This window comes from Aythya ferina (genome assembly GCF_964211825.1).
Source record: "Aythya ferina genome assembly, chromosome: 4".
Lineage (NCBI taxonomy): Eukaryota > Metazoa > Chordata > Aves > Anseriformes > Anatidae > Aythya > Aythya ferina.
In genome coordinates, this window is record NC_140300.1 from 28,150,321 (window position 1) to 28,173,807 (window position 23,487).

The 23,487-nt window shown below is 44.2% G+C and overlaps 1 protein-coding gene across 4 annotated transcripts in view; it reads right to left on the reverse strand.

Annotated features, from left to right (window-relative positions):
• LNX1 (ligand of numb-protein X 1) overlaps nt 1–23,487 on the reverse strand; it is a 120,141-nt gene that overhangs the window by 51,400 nt on the left and 45,254 nt on the right. For 2 of the 4 annotated variants that reach the window (XM_084517664.1, XM_084517662.1), the window contains exon 3: nt 11,088–11,568. In XM_084517664.1, coding sequence (XP_084373790.1) covers nt 11,088–11,473 — 386 coding nt within the window. In that variant the 5' untranslated portion in view covers nt 11,474–11,568. Of the gene's footprint in view, nt 1–11,087; nt 11,569–15,917; nt 16,050–22,480; nt 22,586–23,487 lie in introns of those variants that run through there. The other 2 variants (XM_084517663.1, XM_084517665.1) reach the window with 2 other exon arrangements.

The following is a 23,487-nucleotide window of genomic DNA, read 5'->3' on the forward strand; positions in this document are numbered from 1 at the left end:
ACAGACACAACACTGAGGAAAGCACATTGGTGTGACCATACCTTTGACTCATAATACAAAGTAGATGTGGAGAAAAGAGCACATCCCTAGCACTGGAGGCTGTGCAGGATGTGCAGCCTCTGCCAGTCCTGTGCCAGGGCCCAAGGGTCACTTGGACAGCATAGTTTGCAGTAGCCAGCACTAGGATCTCCTCAGCATTTCTATATTGACTCAGCTAATATTAATGGTATAAATACTTCCATTATGGTCTGGGTTGGGGCAAAGTAACATCACCAGGTGCTTTCAATCTTGTTCACCCCTGCAACAAATCCCAGTGACAAAAGCACCAGTACTTACACACTTTATTTGGGACAGAATTTGTATTCACCCTTTCTCCTGCAGTGTCATCTTCCTGATGTAAAGACAAACCAGGAGAGATGTGCCAAATCTTCAGCTAGAACCCGTGGCCTGGATCATCTGAGAGCTGGCAAGGCAAGTCATGACCAAGTCATGGCCACCTCTTGGGATGCATGCTCCCACTGCAAAACCTGTTTGGTGAAGAACAGTGTTGCAACACTGGCTCTTCATAGAGAGCACTTACTTCTGACTGTAATTCAGTCTCTTGGCAGGAGATGCTCGTACATATTGAGCGAAACAGCCTTGCTCATCCATATCAACCTACACATCCTCATTTAGTAGCAGCAGCACAGAGTATTCTCTGCTTCCAGTGGTCTTCCAGAACACATTTGGTTAATCATGCCCATCTCCTCTCCATAAAAGCCTGCTCCACGTGGGACGTTTTCTGGCCTTTTGTACTATTGAGTTATAAAATCTACAAGAGGAGAGGCCTCCATGGATGCCCTTTGAAACCACTCCATTGGTTGTTTTACATGGGAAGGAAGGTAAAAGAACAGCAGGACTTCATCAGGGCTAGCTGAATGTTAAGAATAATATGTAAGAGTAATGCTTATCGTATACGAGAGAAGAAAAGAAAATACCCTTAATTATGCTTTCAAAATTAGTACTGGCTGTTCTTAATAAAACACTAACCATAACAAGGCCATCAGTCTACTAATCTTATCAGTTCTCTAAGGTCTGCAGAGGAGACAGGAAAATATGATCCTCAGAGCAGGTCATACTCCCTTCTTTCTCTATTTAAGAGGTTACTAAATTATTGAAATTCTACATTAAGAATATATTACACACTGTCTAGTGAATGATAGGACTGCAATGCGCAATATATGGAGAGGTGTAAGTTTCCCAATATGTGCACATAAAATGACTTTCTGGCCTAAAATGCTTGTTTCCTGACAATGTGATTTGAATAGAGCAAAAGAGGAAAAATCCTAGAGCAATACATTGATGATTGAATTTTGTACCTGAAATTTATACCACTAAAGACATTTTTATTCGTTTACTTTACATTATCTAGGTAGATAATAATCAGTGAGTAAATACAAATAAAAGTGAGAAAGAGCGACTAAAAAATCTACACGGCTCTAGCAACAGCAAATTTCTTTTCTTAACTTGTCTCCATGTATCACAGCAGTGTCATGGACCAGGACAACTCCTCAGGATTAGAGGAGTCAATGGTGATTATTTTCTCATCACCCAAGTGTCCAGGATCTTAACAGAAAGAAGAGAGAATGAAAACCAGGGCAGATATGGTCATTATTATGTGTGATCTTCACAAATCTGTTTGCTTGTCTAGAGTGCTGAGAAATGCAAGACTTTATCGATAAAGTTTGATAGTGCTGCCAATAGAAATTCAGAAGAAAGGAGAAAAGAACTTCCTGTAAATACAGCTTGACCTCCTCAGTGTAACAGTCAGCCTCTTTAACTTCATATTGGGAGGATATATTGTAAAACATGTAGAAGTTACAGACAATCCACTTTTTTTTTTTTTCTTTTTTTTTGGGGTGTGTGTGTAAAATTTGTACACCATCTGTTGTAATCTCCAGTCATTTCACTAGGTTGCTCCTGAACTTGCTTCAATCTATATTCAGAATCTGTTGTCAATTAATAAATCGTATGAATGCATAAAACATATTGTAGAGATAGTCCAAGGATTCACTGGATATATTCAGTCTTTGTCAACTGCAACTTTGCCAAGGCCTAGGGGTGATGTAAAATTAAATTCACATTCTTAATCCCCAAAGAGGATTCAGCTCCAAGCCAGGAATCCTTCAGTGACAGTGAGGTTTTAGTCATGATATGAAACACCATTTACTAAGAGATACCTCTCCTGAGGTACCAGTCCGACACAGAGGGAAAGGGCTGGGCCCTCCTTGTAGAATATGAAGCCCCAAGCAGCCATCGATGCTGACACCTACAGTCTGTGCTGTTAGTCCAGCATTGTCAGTGATGTCAGCATAAAATCAGTGTTTCTGTGTCCTGTGTAGTTGGCATCCTCATCCACCTGGTCACTACAGTGTTCAAGGGGTGCAGTCTGGACACGCAGTCACATGCCAAGATGCAGACAATCCATTCTAGTTCCTAAACAATGTCTCTGGTCATGGAGACAGTCACAAAATGCTGCTCTGTTGACTGGAACCTTGAAGGCAGATTTCCCCCAAAGGTCAAGAATATTAAAAAAAATAAAAATAAGACAAGACCCTCAAACCTACAAGTCTGCTTCCCTGCTGTGCTGTAGCTGATCCCTGAACCAGTTTTCAGAGCAGGAGTTAATCTACAATGGGCACTAGAGCTCTGCAAGAGTGGCATTTATCCTTGCGTTACAGGGCAGCCCAGTTCTGCCAGATTTGTCAGAGAAATAGCTCAAGGAAAAATATCCTTGTCATGCTGCCAGTGCCAGTGCTAAACTAGGTTAATTGTCAGAGAGATGCGGAGGTCGGCCAAACTTGCAGCATACGGCCAGGGTGGCTTAATGACAGAAGAGAAACGAGTGTCTGCTGCCTGTGTGCAACCACCGACCTTTTGCAACTCCCTTCACCCTGTCCCTTCCTGCTCCAGTGCTTTCCCTGTTCTGGCCCCATCCGAAAGTGGGATGTCTGTTCCTAGCCAGCCTCAGAGAGGGATAAGGTTTGCCCCCTTTGTGCTCCCGTTACATAGGCAAGGAGTATAAGCACACTTCTTTCGAGCAGCCTACACAAAATTCAGACATAACTGAGGCATAATTCATTCATGAAAAGAAACCTTTCTGCTGACGATAATTATTGCACTGTGTTTTCACCTTGGCATCGTTTCACTTTATCGGCTGGCACAGGTTTTATTTTTGGCAATGAAGCTCATTTGTTGGGAGTGACATTAGCCAGCATCAGGCTTTTCCAGAGGTTTGAGAAGTCTCCAGCCGCAAGAAGACATGCCAGCAGAGTGCAAGGTCTAATTCTCATCTCAAGTGTATGTAGGTGGCTGTGAAGGAGGAAAGGTGAGCTTCATGCATGTGCGTGAGTAATAAAGCATGACCTTTCTCAAAGCATTACTGGAAGGCCAACTTCCATTGCACATGAACTTCTCAGGCATAATCAACCAATTCTTAAAGCTTGCAAAGGAGGTTTGGTTCCTGGAGATTGTCTTTGGACCTAAGTAGTCATGGTCAGTGGAAGCAACCGCTTTTTCTCCTATGCCAGCAGTGTAGTCTGTATCAAATACTCTTGAATACAGCAGCTGATATATGTAGACAAATTCATATTGGGTGCCTCAATGCCATGAGTCTGGATTACAGCTCCTTCCGTACTTTTAAGAACAGTACAGCAGGTTTTGCCCCCTTTTCCTCAGGGGCAGCCAGCTCTACTGGAAAGGACTCTTCACATTTCATCTGAATGTGCTTTGTCCTGTCTGTTTAATGCAGATATTGCAGACATTTCATTTACATTTTCATTCAAGAATCTTTCCATTCACTTTCAGCATTCCTTACCAACACTTTCAGCTTTAATTAACCTCACAGCTTAGCTCTGGCACAGATTTCCACATGCGTTGAGATCTGCGTTGAGAAAGGAGGGCAGCACGTGGCTTTCGCAAAAGACTAACACACAAGCATGAGGAGCTCCATCCTCACCATTTTTGCTCCAAATATTGCATGCAACATGCACAGCCCAGCTGAGCAAAGTGCCCTGCCCTCCTTAACTTCTCAAGAGCAGGCTTGAAGCCAGATCCACGTTTCCCCACTGGGCTTTGCCAAGCCACCATGTGTGGGAGGATTTTCTAAGGTCTGTAGTTAAATGTTGCTCTGGCCATTTCTGTAAATGCAGTATTGCTCTGACTTCGAACCTGAGGAGCCTTGAGGGGATTAGCTGAATTGAAAGCAACCCTCTAAAAGATACTATAATTTTCCACTCTTGTTTTTCACTACGGAATTCCTCCTTCAGCTAATGGCTTGAGCTATATCGTGCTTACCAAAAACCAGACATGCCCAAGGACACTAGAAGACAGCTGGCACTTGTGCCTCTTCTTAAATTGAATGAACAGAGAAACTAAATTTTACTGGCTCTTCCAGCCAAAGTGCTGTTTTGAAATGTAGGAGAGACGTTATCATATAAAAGTTATATGGGGAAACTTGATCCTGTTAATTTGGTGGGATTCCTTTGACTGCTTCATGTAAAACCCAAGAGCAGTAAGACACAAAAGAAGGATTATTATTATTTTTTTATTTTTGCACGTGGGTGTAGAGGTTAGGTTGTGTCTTTTGCTCTAGCAGCAGATTTAAAATAAAAATCTTGATTTAAATTAGTGGGGTGCCTCCAGCCAGTGTATTAGCAGCCCTGCCTCGGGCCAGGGGCTGTTTAATCCTTGGAGAACAGCAAGCACAGCTGCCACAGGCTCCCTGGCGCAGGGCCTGTGCTGAGCACGCTGCCCAGGTGGCCACTCGGTCAGTAGGGCCACGTGCTGAAGGGGATTAGGTTGGACACCACCCCATGTTGTCCATGTGGCAGAGGTCCTCAGATGGACAAGGCAAGGTTACTCACTGCCTGCTCTTGCATCCTCCTTTCCCTCAAGTTTATTTATATAGATAAGAAAGAGACTGTATCTGTTGAGGCTCCTTTACAGGGACATAAAGGAGAAGGCGTAGACCCTGGGTAGAGCCCAGGGCTGCTGTTTCTAGCTTGGTACAGAGTGAGGACCAGAGGGGCATCTGTGCTGGGGGCAAGGGAGGCACAACAGACAATGGCCAGGGAAGTGGTTCTCGTGTAGGCAACAGTGTCAGGAGACACATTATTTGCTTGCTGAGCATACCTGCAGTTATCAGCACTCCACACCTGTCCCACCGAGTGTCACTGCAACACACACACACACACACACACACACCTCTTTCCCCTGCATGGCACACAGGTGAAGTGCAAGGGTCTGACACGGCCTTTCCCCAGCTTCATTTCTCCTATTCAACTCTCCTCAAATAGCCTTTTTCTTTCTTAAATGAATTCCAGAGCTTTCATCTCCAGCCAGGCTTTGGGCTATGCTGTAGTCCCTATTCCCCAAACCATCCATTCTTCAGTTAGGGAGCTAAATACCCTCGAACCAAAGCAAACACCCACAGCTCAGCACAAATAACCTAGCCTCTGTTTTAACAGGGTAAAAGAGAGAGGCTGTGTGAGAGGGAAGGTGATGCTAACCCATCACCCTTGTTCTGCCTCCTGCCCTGATGCTGGTGATGATAGCCATGCCCCTCACCTTTCCAAATCTCTTCCCAGGCTGCTCACAGCCCTGCTGCCCCCTCCCCTGTCTGGTATCTCTGGTGGCTGCCAGCCAGCCAAATAATGAGTCCCGACCAAGGCCAGTATTTGCACTGGCCAGCACCCAAAGAGAGTGGGATAATGAAAAAAAAGGCTTTCTGCTTGCTATGGTCTGGCTTTGAGCAGTGGGGAAAGCCATCAGATAAGCTACACATGGTGGGAGTTCTTTGGTTGCCTGTGGGGAGGGATTTATGGAGCTGCCTCTGCAGGCTTTGGGGCATTTTAAAAGGACTGGGACAGTGAAGCTGTGTCCCCGTGTCCTGGATGATGGTGCCCACACTGTCTCACAAAATTGGCATGGAAAATATCCTGTATGTAAGTGCCTGATTAGTCAACATAACAACCTGTAGGTTCTAACATCTGTATACATTGATTAAATGGGACTGAAAACCATGTCCCTCTTTCAGCCACTACTATTAGCGAGGACCCTGTGTCCATCTCACAGATCAGTATGTCAGCGCCTTGTGCAGCATCCAGAGTCCACGTGGAGCAGGAAAGATGCCTGAAATGAGCTCAAACCATGTGGCGCTGTTTTGGGCTATGCCAGCCCCAGTGAATCCTGCTGCCTGTCACCTCGGGTGGCAATGGGGCAGTGAGCAGGGCATGGGGCAGCACCCAGGGCTGGCACTGGTCGGGGATGTGCCACCTCCCATTGCTGACACCCAAAGATGCATGTCCAAGCCTGAGCCCACACCCGCTCAATTAAGACCGACTGCCTACATCCATGAGAACAGCATCTCTGTGGGTTAGAAGGCTAAATAAATAAGAGCTGAATAGCTACTGTGCATCACAGCTCTTTATCCTGGGAGAGTCAGTGAACCTGAATTCCCCAAGAAAAGCGAGGAGGCTGTGCGTGCGCCTGTGCTCTGATTAATCTCATCAGTTTGTTTTCCTGGAAACTAGATGTCCCAGATGCCATTGTTTCCATTGTAAGTGTTCATCTGCTCTGTTTGAGCTTGATTGCTCCTGTAGCCTGCTTGGCTTCACTGATTTATTTTATTTTACTCTACTTTTTAATTAACATTCTTTAACAAAATGCCAGTTAATTAAAACGAGGGCATAGCTGCAACCCTCAAAACCAGGTTTATTAAATGTTTGAAAGCACCCATGGCATACAGAAATCCTGAGCGGTTGTACTAAGAATGGCTAAATTATTAATAGCTGACATGCATATCACACAAGCATTTCAGAAGGGGACTTTTCATTTCTGCAAAGCCCTGTTTTTTTTTTGTGTAATGGCAGAGACCAAATCATTTGGAAATTAGTCTCATTGATATTAATCGCAACTGTTACTGAAACATTCCCACTGTAGACACAGCACAGTCATTTCTGACTTTTGAGCAGAATTAGCCATTCCATTCATTATCTCAAGGAAGATCTCAGAATGTATAATTTGTTAAATCACAAACAAAACATGATTGATTAAAACATACTGGAGCAAATATCTGCTTCTATTCACAAAGGCCCTATTAACCATTACAATAACATTGAAACATAGATTAAACTAGTGTCAGTTAGAGATGATACCACAGAATATTTGTCTTACGGATGGGAAAGATCAGCTGTGGGGTTTGGGAAATTTTTAAAGATATTTTTTGAAGATATATGCATGCACTGCTACATTAAAACTTGCATTCTAGAGAAAATAACATTCTGCTGTGGGCAAAAGCACAAATAGAGGAAATTTCTTTCCTGTTTCCAATGAATTATTTCTGGTGAAAGGCTTCTCAGTGTTTTTGCTACAGGCATGCAGATTTACACACAGAGCATTATGCGTGTACACACCGTGAGAGCTCTGCCAGGGGTGCCCAGCACCATGCCCTCCTCTACGCCCAAGCAAAGCTATCCTTGGCAAGTACAGAAGAGACAGAGATTCGGAAATGGGAAAAAAAAAGAAAGAAAAAAAAAAAAGAAAGAAAAAAAAAAACACAGACCCAACAACCACTGGAAATGCCAGCACAGCAGAGCATGTTGATAAGGAAAAAAACCCTCTTTCACTCAGTACGCCCTAGCTGCTTCCACGCTCTTTGGGAGCAGAAAGCAAGGGGGACGTATTACTATTATTAGCCCTTGGGATGTGAAGCAGCTGCTTTGCAGCCTTGTTTCAGGCTATTGGCGAGATGCTGCGAGATTTCCTTCACACATATGCCCAGGCACAGACAGACACACAGACAGACCCCCACAAGGGTGAGAACCTCCCGGCCGCTCAGGTGAGACAGACAGACAGAGAGCACGAGGACAGCGTGGCTGCGCGTACTCACAGCTCCGAGTACAGGAGGTGCAGGTTGCCCACATTGTCTATGTAGTTTGCAGGGCTTAGCCAAGGTAGGACCAGTAACAGGAGAGCCTTCATTCCCAGTGCAGGGCTGGCACTGCTGCTAGGTTTCCTCCTTCCCACTCGCTCTGTGCTGGTGGGACACGCACCGCGAAGCTGTCGTGCCAGCCAAGCCCCTTCTAAGCGAGCCTTTCCATTTCAACGCAACGGGAGCACGTTACGAATCGAGCTTAAATCCCACAAACGAGGCTACGCTGCAAAATCATTGACCTGTAAGAGGATTACTCGTTCTGACTCTCAGATGGGGAGATGTGAGGGTTTAGGGACAGCACAGCATGGTTGGCGAGACAGTGACTTATGCTGCAGAGCAGAGCGATGCTCGGGGAAGAGACCTGCCTCCTGCAGGATTCAGAGTGGTTCTCCGGAGCCAGCTGGTACATTTACATCACTGCCCACGAGCAGATGGGTTACGAGCTGAACTGCATCACGGAAGGGTGTAGCCGTCTGACACGGGGGAAACGTGCCCCCCGTGGAGTTTGGAAGCGAGCTACAGCAGAAGACCACACCTTTTTAAAGTAAAACACCACAAAGCATCACAGCCAACTGCTGGCTGCTTGCATCGCGGTCTGAATTCTCAACATCCAGTCAGATGGTTCTGTGCAAACATAAATCATGTAGGAAGCCAAGGGCATGTCTCCTCTCTCCCTCTCTCTCTCTCTCTCAGGATGCAAGAGCAAACATTTTCAATAAGGATGCTTTCAGTGGTCTACTCTGTGGTAACTGGAGATTTAAAAAAATTCACGTTCTCTCTTCAATTACAAAGCATAAAAACCAGCAAGCTCACCTTATCCCATCAGTGACCCCACCCCTGAAGAGGGCAAGCTTTCATTTTCTCTCTGAGAACCAGGATTGATCTGAGACTGTTTTGTGCAAGAAACACAAGGACTGCCGACTGCCCTGGTGACTCTAACAGAGTCTGATTTTTTCACTGAGAACACGGGTCATGTTCAGTTGAGATTTTTTATTTTCAGCCAGCATCTGAGCCATTCTATCCAAAGGCACCAGGCTGTTGTTGCTGTAATATTATTTATTTATTTATTTGTTTCTAATCAGCGAATTCAGACACTTTGTCTACTGATTCATCGCTGTTAAAAGAACCCCATCAGCTCAGCCTGCGCTGTGCCTGGGCATGCTGCAGCTGGTGCCTGAAGAGCACAGTGCCCTTCTCCTTTCCTGCACTGCCATGAGTTGGGAGTGGGGTGGCAAGAAATGTTTCCCTGCTGCTCTGTGAACTGAATTGTGCAGAATAATAACGTATCTCTGGTGATTATTAACAAAGCTACATTTAAAAGTAAACATACTGCACTGTTTCTGCAAACACAAGGTTTCAAAAATCTCCTTTATGCGTCCCTCCTAATTCTTTTAGGTGGGAATGCCAGCGAGGGCATGGCCTTGGGGAACCTTCAATTGGCTTAAACCATAAAAACTTGTGGTTTTTAGTGAAACTCTAAGCAGCAAAGGTACCCTGTTATTTATATGCCCCTGCCTTCTAGCCTTAAGGTAACTCAGCCCTCCAAACCATCCTGAATATGGAAAATGTGGTCATGGGTGGCACAGAAGAAGCTGTGTAGCACCATCTTGTCCTGCACTACCTTGAGGCTTTAGGATTTAATGGCCACAGTTCTGCTCTGGGTTTTCAAGGCTGGAAGGTAGTGGGGAGAGCCTGGCACAGGGGAGGAGATGCAGAAAGAGGCTGTGGAGATGTGTTACTAAACTTGTCCCTGGTGGGGCTCAGGCCTAATTAATTTGATGGCCATGGATCTGTCATCTCAAGAAAAAGTGAAGTCAAAAAGCAGGATCTAAAATCCAATAAAGTCAGCTATATATATCACAATGGAAGGGTATTTGCACTAGGGGCTGAAGATTTTATCTCTGCAATCTGTAGAGCAACATAATCTCTGTGACAGCAGCTCACAGCAGACTGTCAGTCCCTTTACCTGCATCGCTTTTGAAATTTGTATTTGCAGCATGTGAGGGAATTACTGAACAAAGGCAGAAAATCACAGGAAACCTTGCTAATTTCTTCTTCCAGAAGCAGAAAGCTAATCCTGCAGAGCACAGCTGCCACCACCTTTTTTTTTTTTTCTTCCTTTTTCTGAGTTTTAGTGGTGAAAAATGATTGACTTTTTAAACCATGACACAAACAGTGAATATGTTGAATAAATTCCTCACCTAGGAGCGTGAGTCGCACCTGCAAAGCACAGGAGAAGTCATTTCACCAAAGAACAGATAAAGGCCACAGAAAAGGGCATGTCTTAACACCCCAGCTCCCCTTGGATTCAAGATGCTGTTTTTTGTACTACACCAAAGCAGTCGGAAATCACAGCCCTGGAGGTACCTCGTCACTCCTGCCCGCTGAAAGGAAGGCTGAAGATGCAATACACGTGCTTTTCCCTGTCAAACAGTGCATCATTCACCATCAGTTCTCCCCCTTCAAAGGAACCAAGCTGCTCCCTGGGGATGTTTCTCCTTCAGCGAGGGTGTTCTGGCCACTGGGGAGGTGAGCATGGATGTGGAGGCAGGCCACGTTGCTCCCCCATGCCCTGCTGGGGAGGCTGGGTCTGTGCAAGGCCCCTGGAGCCTCCACGGGGCTGGTGCTCACCTGGAAGGAAGGAGCCCGCGGCTCCAAAGACAAAAACCAAACCGGAATATTTTCTGCTCTACTTCACATGTAGGTCATTTGCGATTCAAAAACGGATTGAAGAAAGGGCAATTACAAAAGCCGTAATGTACCACTAAAATATTCATGGTAGCTCAGCTTCCCCAAACTCGCGGATCTCTTCGGATGACTAAATACATGCTTCCATTATGCAGCTAACCACAAGGTATCCACTGAGAACTGCTAACAAGAGCATGGAGTACCTGGAGTGGATTTGGTTCTAACAAAAAGAGTAAGATATAGTCAAATAGAAATTCATCTCTAAACTCGTAATAGCATAGGTACTCACGGGGACTGAAATTGATAAATCTTCCTTAACTTTAACAGTCTATTTTAATCAGCATTACTTGCAGATACTTTTCCCTCTCCTTAAGTAAAAGACAGAGCAATTAAAAAAAAACACCGCCTCTCAGCCAAAACTTACTGGGTTTGGAAATGCTGTTCAAGGTGACCACGCTGCACAATCTCTGAGCAGTATTCTGTGAAAGGGCAGCTAACCATTAGCTTGTCCAGGAGGTTATTCACCAGGATGCTGGACTTCCTGCAGCTCTGGAGAACCACGAGCTTGCGGTCCATGGGGCAGAAGTCCTTTTCCAGGAGGAAGTTCGTAAGGCAGGCCGTGCAGAAGGTGTGACCACAGAGCGTGTCTATCGGCTGAAGCAAAGGTTGCAGGCAGATGTGGCAGATCAGATCATCATCAACTTCTTCCGTGTAGCTGTACAAGTGGTTTTCCTCTGGTAAATGTGCCTGGCCGCAGGTGGCACAGAGTGGTGGGGAGCTCTCCTCCATTTCTTCTTCTTTCTGGCTCATACTTGGAACTGGTACAATTCAGAAGAGGGCAGACGAAAGCACCCAACCTTGTTTCTATTCGTGCGAGCAGCAGCAAGGCCTGTGTGCCATCAGATCTGTGGGGAAGAAGGCCAAACAATTACTTTCTGGATTGTTTTCCCTTAGAGTATTTCATGGTATGTACCTGGATATAAAGTACTCTGGGAATTTTTAGGGAAGGATTGCATCTTTGGGATGGGAGGACTAAGCAAAGAAGAGCAAAATACTAGATTATGAACTCTAGGGACCATTTTTTTTTCTTTTAGGTCTAGCTCAACCGACAAAACTACTCTCACTGTAAAGGAAGACATCAGAACAGGGAGAATACTACTGGCATGTAAGGTTTGGGGCGACCTTATCACTCTCTATAGGTACCTCAAGGGAGGCTGTAGCGAGGTGGGGGTTGGTCTGTTCTCCCACGTGCCTGGTGGCAGGACGAGGGGGAGTGGGCTTAAGTTGCGCCAGGGGAGTTTTAGGTTAGATGTTAGGAAGAACTTCTTTACTGAAAGGGTTGTGAGGCATTGGAACAGGCTGCCCAGGGAAGTGGTAGAGTCACCATCCCTGGAAGTCTTCAAAAGATGTTTAGATGTAGAGCTTAGGGATATGGTTTAGTGGGGACTGTTAGCATTAAGTCAGAGGTTGGACTCGATGATCTTGAGGTCTCTTCCAACCTAGAAATTCTGTGATTCTGTGTGATTCTGTGATTCTGTTTGAAAACCTTAAATTAACACATAACTGCAGTTCCCATCCTATGACTTTTTTATAGTGGTCATGTTACTTCTGCTGGAAAAACAACATCATGCAGAGGCAAACATTACAATATTGTGCAGAAACACAGGTAGGAATAATGATTACTGCCCAAGCCACCTGCTTGGGGCAGAGGGGGAAAGCAGCACCTTGGCCTAGCCCACATGGGCTGTCAGACATCATGCACACAGACACAGGATACAGATTTAGAGCCTGGGACCCTCCAAACCATCCTCTTATACAGCAGTGATGGATTTGCCTGATCTTCAAAACCACCAAAAAAAAACTAAGCCCGTTCCCTTAATAATTTGTGTTACAGCTCTAAATTTGTACTATTTCTCTTACTACAGAGCCAACGAGCAAGCTCTGGCCAGGGCACCTGCCTGCTGGTATTTCAAAGATGTAAACACTGTGGGTGGCAGCAAAACCGAGCAGTAATTTGTAGCTTTTACTTGATGAACCCTAACTGCTCGTTGAAGCACTTACTTACGTCTCATTACATCTATGCTTATTTTGATCTATCTCTTTGAAAATAAACATGAAGACATAAAATATGCAATGGCCTAATTACTACTCTTGCTTGAAAATTTAAATCTTATTTGCTGCTCTAACATAGCGCTGTACCCTTGCTTCCAGCTTGACTTAATTTGCTGAGACAATTTGTCAGCCTCAGACACTCACGTTTGAGGGCAAATGAGGGAAAGAATATAAAAAAAATCTGACTATGACAGAGCACATTTTCATTTAAAATAAAAACAAACCTTATTTTTATGTAAAGCTTGTGGGCTCTAAACCTGAGAAATTAAACATCAACATGGCAGGGTTTTTCTGACATATAGGTAAAATGATAGCCCCACTAACTCTATCCAGATGCTTGAATGTCAAACATTCACTTCAGTGCTTTGCTAGATCCTATTCTTATATAGCTATTATGCTAAGTGGCTGCATAATAGCATTTTTTTGCTTGCAAGACTACGGTCTGCATACACTCTGTCTCCTGCTTAGCAGTAGCTTCATTTGAATTAAAATCATCACATACTTGAATTCCTGCAAATATTTAAAATACTCTATACTGTAGCAAATTCTCCCCTTTGTAAAAATACTCATCAGAACTTTATGTAGAGAACTTTGTGAAGAAAATACTATCTTTATGTAGTGCAGAAAACAAATATACCTGCTGTCTTAGTATAGGAATTAAAAACAATATTATCTGTCTCTATTAAGGTGACACATGGCAAAATGAATCAAGAAAAAGACAAAAGATATTGTAGATAAAATACTGACAAGCTCCAATAAGAGAGAAGACACAAAGACAATAAGAGAGAAGACACAAAGAGTTGTTTGAGAAAAAAAGTCACAACCTCTCACCACTTGCGAGAATGCCAATATGCAGTTTGTGGGACTGTGGGTTCGAGAGCAACAGTAAAATTAAGTAAAAATCAATAGAACATGATGAAAATAGCACTGCCTTATGAACTTCATTCTTCTTACTTTCAGAAGACACACTTGGCTCTGCTGCCACACACAAACAGGAGAAGGTCAGCAGGGGCTTCAGCAGCCGTGGAATCCAGCCTCTTCCTAACAATGCTGTAGTTAAAATGGCAGGGAAATTTGGCAGGGGGTTGCTACCCCAGTTAAAGCAGGGGCTCTGGTCACTGCCACTTTACATCTAGCCATCTTGAGCAACAGAGATATCCCTGAAATATCCATGGCATTGCTGGCATGCAGCAAGGTGGAATATTTCTTCTAACAGAGCACAAAATTCAAACCATATGTAGGCTATACTGCACAACAGGCCTTGTGTGCTCACTCTGGAAAAGCAGCAGCAAAGACACAGCCTCGTGGCCTGAGCATCCTAGCTGGAAGGTCCCAGGTTCAGAAGGATGACAGGACCCTGATTTCTTGGCTCTTTAAGACTGCATTTATTACTTGCTTCTCTGAGTATTTAAAACATGTCTGTGGAGACCTGACAGTGTTTCACCAGACATGTGGGGTGTGGAGGAAGAACGCAGGCACAGGCAGGGATGAAACATGACTGATGGCTCACCTCAACACACAGCTTTACACACAGCATCAGCAGCAAGTCAAGAGAGGTGTCTGTGCATTGGTTTTAAGTATTGGCAAAACAATTTGTATCTGAGATGCCTCACACCTGGGGCAACAAGGAGAGACCCCATGCACAGGCCCTTTAAAGAGGATTCACAAACAGAGGCTCCAGAGATGCTGATCATCTGCTGCATTACAGTGTTAAAGAAAATTACTGCGACTGTCAAAGCAACAGGGACAAGGAGAAAGCTGCATGAGCCCTTCAAATGATGTTATGTCCTTCAAAGTTTCCAGACTCTCCTGGCTGCCTTACAGATACTCTTTATGGACCTGACATGCTAATAATGTGTCATTAATGAGAAAGAGCAGGTGTTGGGAACTGTACCTGAATTTTACAAGGTCTACACAAATTACAAATACTTGCTGCAGCACAGAGAAACAAAAACATCCATGTTAATTAATAACAGCCGTTGAACTATTAGGAGGACTTAATTCAAGTCCTACGGCCTGTGCAATTTAGAAAGCTTAGACTACATAATAACATAAGTTCCTTTCAATTCAAAAGGAAAAATCTATCAGCCTCTGCTGGCTAATCTGGTCAGTGTTCACCCATGAAGAACCTTCTCAAATTACTGTACACAAGCAATGAAATGATCACTGTCAGCCTTTGGGAGGCAACTATACCACCAAAAGAGTTGGCACAGAGGGTGTTGAATGGAGGTGTTACACAAATTTGGCCAGAGGCAGAAGTTGCTTGCAATATATTGCAGTCACTCGTGTTTAAAATATTTATGCATTGTCATAACAAAGCTACATAATTAATTTCATGTCCTTTTAGGAAGCTTAAAGCCTTGGTGTTTAGCTGTGCTAATGTTTCTTCTTGAGCTATGCAGAAGAGAAGGAAAAGAGGATTTAAAGTTGATCTGCTGATCTTCCATTAACTATGAATAAAGCAACACACATTGAGAAAGGAACCCCATACAGGTGGATGGTGCACCATAGCTAAGTGGGGAAAAAAAACCACCAAAACACAATTATTACCTGGTTGGAAGTGTCTTCTTCAAGGTCCATGCTTGGGGAAGGATAAGAAGGGAAAGGCGGGGGTGAGGGGGTGTCAGTGTGTCAGTGTCGACACCACAGGCAGACTCAGCAGGGCGAGTACATCACCTCAGCTTACAGACAGAGAAATGTGTGCAGAGACTGAGAGGCAGCAGGAGCTTTTAGAGGTGTTGGTGCCGTGCCCAAGAAGACAATACGAGCATTTATTGCTTCACTGCTGTGACAGAAGTTTTCAACGACTCAAGTCCCAGTTTTCTTCCCATCAGGGCAACTCCCCATGACCACAGTGAAAGCCAATATCATGGTCACACACCTTTTAAAAACTTATCCAACACACTGTGCCAGGTTGAAAGAGTTTGCATCTTATGGGTCCTTACGGGTCTTCAGCGCTCAGGAATTTACAGCCACAAGAGGTGTTTAAGAGAACAGCAAAAGAAACACAGACAAAAAGCATGGACAGTAAATGCAGAGTGTGAGCACAGAGAACGCCTTTCATCCCCTTGTGCAGACAAGCCCAAAGTTGTCCCATTCCCATGATTCAGGTAAGCAAACTAAAGCTTAAATCTGAACTTACCCTCAGAGCACCAGGGCAGCAAGAGGCAGGCACCCAAGCTGCGCCAGCTCCACCAGCCGCACCGTCAAATATTAACCTAGCTGCATGGGGAAGGAGCACGGTGCAAGGAGGAAGAAGCTTCTGCAAGATGAGTAAGCAGGGCTGAAAGAGAAAGAACTGAGTGATGAAAGGCAGTGAGGAAGCAGCTAGCACAGGGAGGGATAAACAGGCACCTAAGAGCCAGAGAAACACTAACACAGAGCCTGCAAGGGCAGCAACTGGCTCCTATCTGGAATGGTGGAAGATGAGGCAGTGAGCAGGCATCACTACAAAACAGAGGTAAGATGCAGAACAGGTAGAGGGTTTAGCTCCAGTAGCTCAAGCAACATGGCTTGGGGTTAGCAAAATCCCCTGAGCCAAGGGAAAGGGTGGCCAGTGTGGGAAGGGGATCTGAATGGCAGAGCAAGATCGCCAAATATTAGGGTGTTTTATCTTTTAATATGTGTTTGTACTCAAGTAACACATCTTATTAATGCTCCTGCTCATTTTTTTTTTACTGTCTGCACATACACAAATACTATACCCACTGATTAAAAGAGGTTTCCTTTTCATGCCCTGTCTCCCTCACACCATGCTGTAGGAGACAGAGGTACTACCAACAGCTGCCATGCTCTCATGAGCTGGACCATGATAACAAAGTTGTCCTACTGTTCTTACCTCAGCACGGGGTGTTATCTCCTAGAGGAGAGTCACAGGCTGTCACCACAGCACTGCATGGCCAGAGGGGCTGCTCTGCAGGCTGATAAGAAAACCAGTCCCTGACATTATTCCTCAGAGATATTTTTACCTGGCCTTCCTCTGCCACGCTAGCTGTGAGCACACTGTAAATGACAAATGCAAGCACCTCCTTTTCTTAATATTTAGCCCATTTTGGTGAGATTCCTGAGATGGACTTCTTGCTTCTTAATGATGAATTGCCCCATAACATTGCACCTTTCCCCATAATAGAGTTAACTCCTTAATGACGCCTCAGCCCAGCTGTTAGTGGTTGAGCCCAGGCAGGTCAGAAGCTGTGGGGCTTGTCCCCATCTAGTGGCTCACCCACACTGGGGCTCGGAGCCAGGAGGGAGCTGAGATCCTCCTTTGCCCTCCAGCAAAAGTTCAGAGCTCCCAGGTTACGCAGGATTAGCTGCGGCAATATGCCAGAGAGCCTAGCCCTTGCTACTCATATGAGAATCCAGGCTGGAAAATCACTGCGCCTATTTCTCATTCAGGGAATTATTTATAATTTTATTTATAACAAGGCAGCAGGTTGGATGCTCGTGTAAAACTACTTGCCTTTAGTTAGAGAAATTTTAATGCTATTGTAATTCATTATCTTTCATCAAACCATCTTTCTTGCTAGCAGGCCTCCCAGTTCCTGTGTTTTGTGCCACTAATTGCATTTCCTCAACTGAAGAGTTTCATAGGTTACACTGACTTCACTGTGAAAGGTACTACTTATTTTGGAGGCCATCAGGCAGCCTTTTTGTTTCAAAATACTAGACAAACTTTGTGGAAAACATCAAACAGTGGCCCATCCTTCAGTAATATGTATTATACATTTTTTTCCATACAAAAAGACAATAACTCACATTCCAAAGATCTGGATAGAGAATCTCATATAACAATCTACACCATCATTGGCATAGCTGCACTTAAAACCAATGGGATGAATCAACCTGCCTGGATTTCAAACTTTATTCTTAGCAAAATTACTGTAATAATACATGTATTATTATCTTCTCCATTTTCCCTCTCTCTCCCCCTTGTTTTTAAATCTCTTCTACCTATGGAAAAGTCATATTTTCTCTCTGCCTGATATGTAACCAGTAGTAAACCATCTCCAGCGGAGATTTGTTATGGGCAGAGGTGAGATGCATACCTCCAGGTAAAAAGTCAGTAGCTGGAGATGAGTCAGAGATCTGGTGCTGATTTAGCAGATAAGAATTTGAGATTATAGGAAAGACTGTTAGAGCTGGCTCTTAGAGGAAAATAATTGTAATTGTTCAGCACATTAGCACTGACTGTCTCCGAGACAACCAACAGGAACTCCAAAACCTCTCCTCTTACAGAGTTGATTTTTCAAAGTTATTATTAGTCAAAAAGTCCTTCTCAGAGATTATAACCATCAAAGCACTTTGCAAAGCTTTCAGCGATGAAAGACATTTCAAACTGAATACAAAAATCCAAAGTGCAGTAGGTGAATAACCCCCACTTTTTAAGTTGTAGCTCAAGCTGTGAAACCTAACAGGAATGTCATACTGTGCCTGCATGCACAATAACTTCAAAAAACAGAACCAGATTGTTTGAAAAGACAGTTTTCTCTGTGGCTCATGCTGGAATTTACAGAATAAACCAATGTTGGAAAAAGGTTGTGTTTTGTTGTTGTTGTGGAATTCCGAATCTGAAACTTCTCTTTGGAATGTACGGACATATATTCCGCCTTTTTGTCTGTCTGTCTCTCGCACGCCCACACAGACCTGAGCTGCTCTTTCTGGCAATTTCATGGATACAAAACTTTACTCAGCATGTTGAAATGAAAAAAAATCAGCCCAGAAGTAATTTAAGAATATTAGGAACAGCTGGACAAGGTTTGAGTAAAAAGAAGGTTTGAGTAAGGCAGCGTGTGTCAGCAGGTTATCCTTCCCAAACTACAAGGAACGCGTCCTATGAATGAGCTTACCTTGGTAGGACTTCAGAGAAGACTTGTTGTTAGCATGTCTCAGGTAGTCGTGTGTTGGTGGAGTAATAATTTCAGTCCCTTGCTTGTTTTGAATTTTCGTAAACCCAGGCTGGGACCGACTCTTTATGCTACGAGCTCAGGCTCCACATACAAAGGGGAGCTGTAGAAGAACCGACGGGCTGTGGGTAACTGCCTCTTGGGCACACACGTTCTGCCTACCCAAAGGAAGTCAAAGCAAGACTATGCGAGCAATTATGATTGACTCCTAAAGTGCTTCCTAAACATGTGCTCATACTAATTGACATAATAAATGCCATCGGCATTTCACATCCCAAATTATAAAATTGTACTGCTAGTTATGTAACAAAAGGTGCATTACCGCTCCGATTTGGCTGATTGCTCCAGCTGGCTTTGGCAAGATAGCCTCATGAATACCACAAGCTTGCTTTCAGGTGTTTGACCTAATGATAAAACTGTACCCGTGTGGCTGAATAACCACATGCCCCTGCTGTCTTTGAAGGTGCTGGTAGCAAGCAGGAGGTACAACGACCCATGCAAACTGTGCAAGGGTGCTCATCCCTGGTCCTTGCCCCAGATGTGTCCCTGCAATGGGGGACACTCATCTGCCCATGCTCCTCCTCTGCTTCAGGTGAAGGAAATGTGGGTCTGCAGACCGCTCCTGAGCTATGGGGTGCTCCAGCCAAGTGCTCCTCAATCCAGACAGCTCAGCTGCTGGTGTGTATGGACCCACACAGGGTACATCATGACAGTGAGACAAAAAACCTTGCAACCACAAAATAAAGTGCAAAACTTGGAATAAAATGCATTTCCTTTGTACCTTTGCACCTTCTGTGTGAATTAGGTGTTAACTTCATGATGTTAACCGCTGTTAATCTCATGGGCAATTACACTGCTACTATCATGTTTCCTAAAGAAATAGGGCAGTTCTGCACTTGTTCTGTCTCTCTCTCTCTCCGTGAGTCTCCTTGTTCAATATCGCTCTTTTGCTCCCCAATATCTTTTGGATCTATTTTTCAGCTTCAGCCAAATCTGACAGAATGGCAGAAGCCTCCCCACACATTAAATTATCACCATTGCCACGAGAGTAGTTGTCTGGGTAGGACAGAGAAAAGAAGGAATGTTCCCACAAAAACAAAGGCTGTAGAACAAACCCAAATCATATGGGATACCAGAGTATGACAAGAAGGATGAGGGAACTATACATGTCCAGCCCTCAAGAAAACTAATGCTGGAGTTACAACATATTAGACAAAGCCACAGGGAAACAGTGGTCACTAATTCATCTGCCCACAGAACCCCTGATATGCAATCCCCAAACCTCATTCTTTCTCCCTTCCCCTATTTGACCTTCCATGCCTTACCATGTATAACAGCCCAGGCACTCTGAAGACCATACTTTCAGCAGAGGTATCTACCTAAACAAAAAAGCTTTCTTCCTAGGCATGCCTTTTTTTTATATAGCTTTCTAATCAGCTAATGTACTTTTTCTACATTCCCAAGACCAATTGTACCAATTGATTGTACCTGGGGTGGGTGGAAGGCGTGGCTGGATGCTGGCACCTAGGTTGCACCCATATAGTCTCAGTGGTGTCCATTTAGTCTCAGAGAAGACCTGCTTGTCCTGGTTAAAGTGTTTTGTTCCCCATGCTTTGAAAATGATGAGTGTTTAGACAGCAGGTAAGCAATCTCTTTGACTTCCCCATCTGTGGGATGAAGAGGAGTTATAAAATAAATAAATAAAGGCAAACACAACACCTTCTAAAAGGCTTTAAAGTAGTTTTTATATCTTTTGTGGCACAAAATCTATTGCGTTTTTGCTGTATGATTATTTCTGTCGGTAACAATGAAGAATGACCTGCCCAATTCACTCATGACTTTGTGATATGAGAATAACTCAGCCAACACGAACTTATTACACAGTAAAATGCATGGAAAAGTGAAAGTCTTAACTTAATACAGCTTTATAATAAATTTATTCTCTCCTCTCATTCCTCTCCTGGCATGGTGGGGCACAACCTTGCTGCACAGTGGGGCTGCAGGGGCAGGTGAGGCAGGCAGATGGGCTCGTGGGGGAGAACGGTGGGATGGGGGACATTTACCTATATTGATGCTAATTAAATTCAAGCCCACTTAAGGGAGGATGCTAACTGGGATGAACATGTCTATGTGTGCCAGAGAGGGTGACTCCTAAGTCATGCCTGAAATGGGGTGGAATAAATCCAGGCCACTTTCCCCTGGGTCTCTGTATGCTCCCTGTAGTATGCAGAGACACTTTCTGCCATTGTATCTACTATTTGAACCACTCTCAGCAGTTCAGGCATGTGCAAAGTGCTCAGGTTTGTGCAGATAAGTAATTCAGGAGCCCAAGTTTCCACCTTATGGCAACCATGGAGCAAAAATGCCTCCAAAAGGCAGCGCCATCTCCAAATCATCTGGCAAGTTTGCAAGGGAGGGCATCCCCAGCTGAGGACACCCAGCCCTTCCTCCCACAGCCACAGTGCCTGCCACCTTCAGACTAAGCAGCATTTTCTAACATGTGACCATGAGATAACATTTAATACCTACAAAGTGCCAAACAGATGATGGATAACCCTGCTAATAACTTATAATAAAGCAAGCACTGCTTTAATTACCTTGTGCCTTTAGAGCTGCTCGTCTGATCCAGGAGTCCCTTAATGCTTTACAAACTACTTAATGAGTTCTCACAACACCCTGTGGGAACCTTTTTTTAGGATCGGGCCACAGCATGGCTGGGTGAGCAGGGAAGGGGCAGCTGGCTGCTCCCAGGTTGAAGGACTGGGCTCCCACGGTGATGCCCAGCCTCTGGCACAAGTGTCTGTGTAGTGATGTGGCCACAGGGATGCTCTTAGATGTGATCTAAGTGAAAAACCTCAGATTTGTCATTGGACTGCATCTTCTACTTTATGGGCAGGCACCTGTAAGGATTTAATCTTCTGTGTTGTAGTTCTGCTTACATTGCCTCTAACTATAGTACTTATCTATAATTTAAGATACAAGCCTGTAAGTATGTAAATGTCTGTAACTTAAATTATATCTATCTTATTTTTTTTCATCCTTCCACCACTTCAATCCACCAAAAAAAAAAAAAAAAAAAAAAAAAAAAAACCACCTAAAAACCTGTTGACTACCCAAGCAGGGTAGTCAACAAGTGGATGTCAACAACTCAGGAAAGTGACACAGCCCAGAGATAGCCCCTAAATAATGGGCAGACACAAAATACGCAGCTGGAAACAGAAGTTTCAGGGGGAAGAAGTTCAGATGAGGTTGCAAATGCTGCAATGCAGAGTGCTGAATTTTGCATTTAAGAGTAATGCACTGCTTGAAATGGGTAAATGTATTGCATGATGAAGAGGCTGAGCCCAGCAGCCCAGCTACTGAGGTCTACCTGTTCTCTGATCCTAACGCTGGTTACTTTCTGGGTCTTGAACAAATAACTTACTGTCTTTCAGTCATTTATCTCTCTTATTAAGTGGTGCTGACAGTGCCCATGCAGATGGAGGCTGCTACCCCTTTGGGAGCAAGCTGTGCACTGAGGCATATAACTGGCTCCCACATGGGAAGGACTGAGGAAACACGAGGTATCTGGGCAGGGGGAGCAGCCCTCCAGCTAGGGTTGTGAAATAGTTGCTCTTCCAGGGCAATTTTTGGCATGAAGGAGGATAATGACTAAGATCCCTTTCCAACACGTCTCAGCAAATAAATTCTGTTTATTGCAAGTGACTGGGCTCTCAGCTACCAACACACATCCTCCAGAGCCTGGTTCTGCCTCCTCTGCTCAGTGCTGGGAAACAACACCCCTGAGCACAGCACTACTCACCGGGCTTGATTCATCACTGCTTTAATTGGGCTTCGTGGGAACTCCGCTGTAAAGTCCACTGCTAATTAACACGCGTGTGCTGCTGATGGCATTGTAACATTCTCCCTAAAATGAAGAGGCTTGTGAGGGTTTTGTCAGCCAGGACACGAGAGTGACACCAGCCGGGGGAAGATAGCTAAGTCTGCAGCTGAATTAAGATCTGCTTCCAGAACCAGTCTGGTGGGTGTGGAGACTGTTTGTGTGCTGATTACTGCCCTGATGAGAACCCAATTAGGAATTACATGCTCAGAGTGTCCTGCTTCCTGCCGGTGCGTGCCACACACTCGAATGTGATCTGCTGCATGCACGCAGGCAAGGGTGTTTTTTTTTGGTTATTATGTCAAATTCCTTCTACAAGTCATAGCTATTTCAGTGCCTCAGACCTTTTTTTTTTTTTTTTTTTTTTTTTTTTTTTTTTTTTTTTTTTCCTGGATGTAAACTATGTTATTTCCTAAATAGCAGTAGTGTGATTAGCTGACTCCTCAGACTGAAGCTATGAAAAGCCAAAGCTATGCTACAAGTTGCTTTCCAGCACTCAGCTCTGCTTGCTAAATCCTGTGTCAACTGGAACTGCTTGATAGATAGCACCAAGAGCTAGAAGCAGAAACCATCTCTGAAGGAGAACAGTGAATAAAACAGCAACATCACCCACATTTTTTAAAATCAGTGTCTCAATGGTACCTATACCATGTATTGTAGGAAAGGAAAGCAAACAGTGAATGAGAATAATATCCAAAATCAGATCAAAATTTATCTGCATTCTGAAAAGCCACTTTCTGAAAAGATGTATCAGTCCAGGCAGAAAATAAGCTGCCATCCCTTAGTAAGAAATTGCTGGCACATGCAAAATACCATTTTATTATGACTGTTTTAAGAGGAATGTTGAAGGTATGTTAAAGTAAAACCCAAGGGCCAAGGAGAGTGCTGCCAGGGGCTGCTAGGCAGCTAGGAAGTTTCAGGGCATGTAG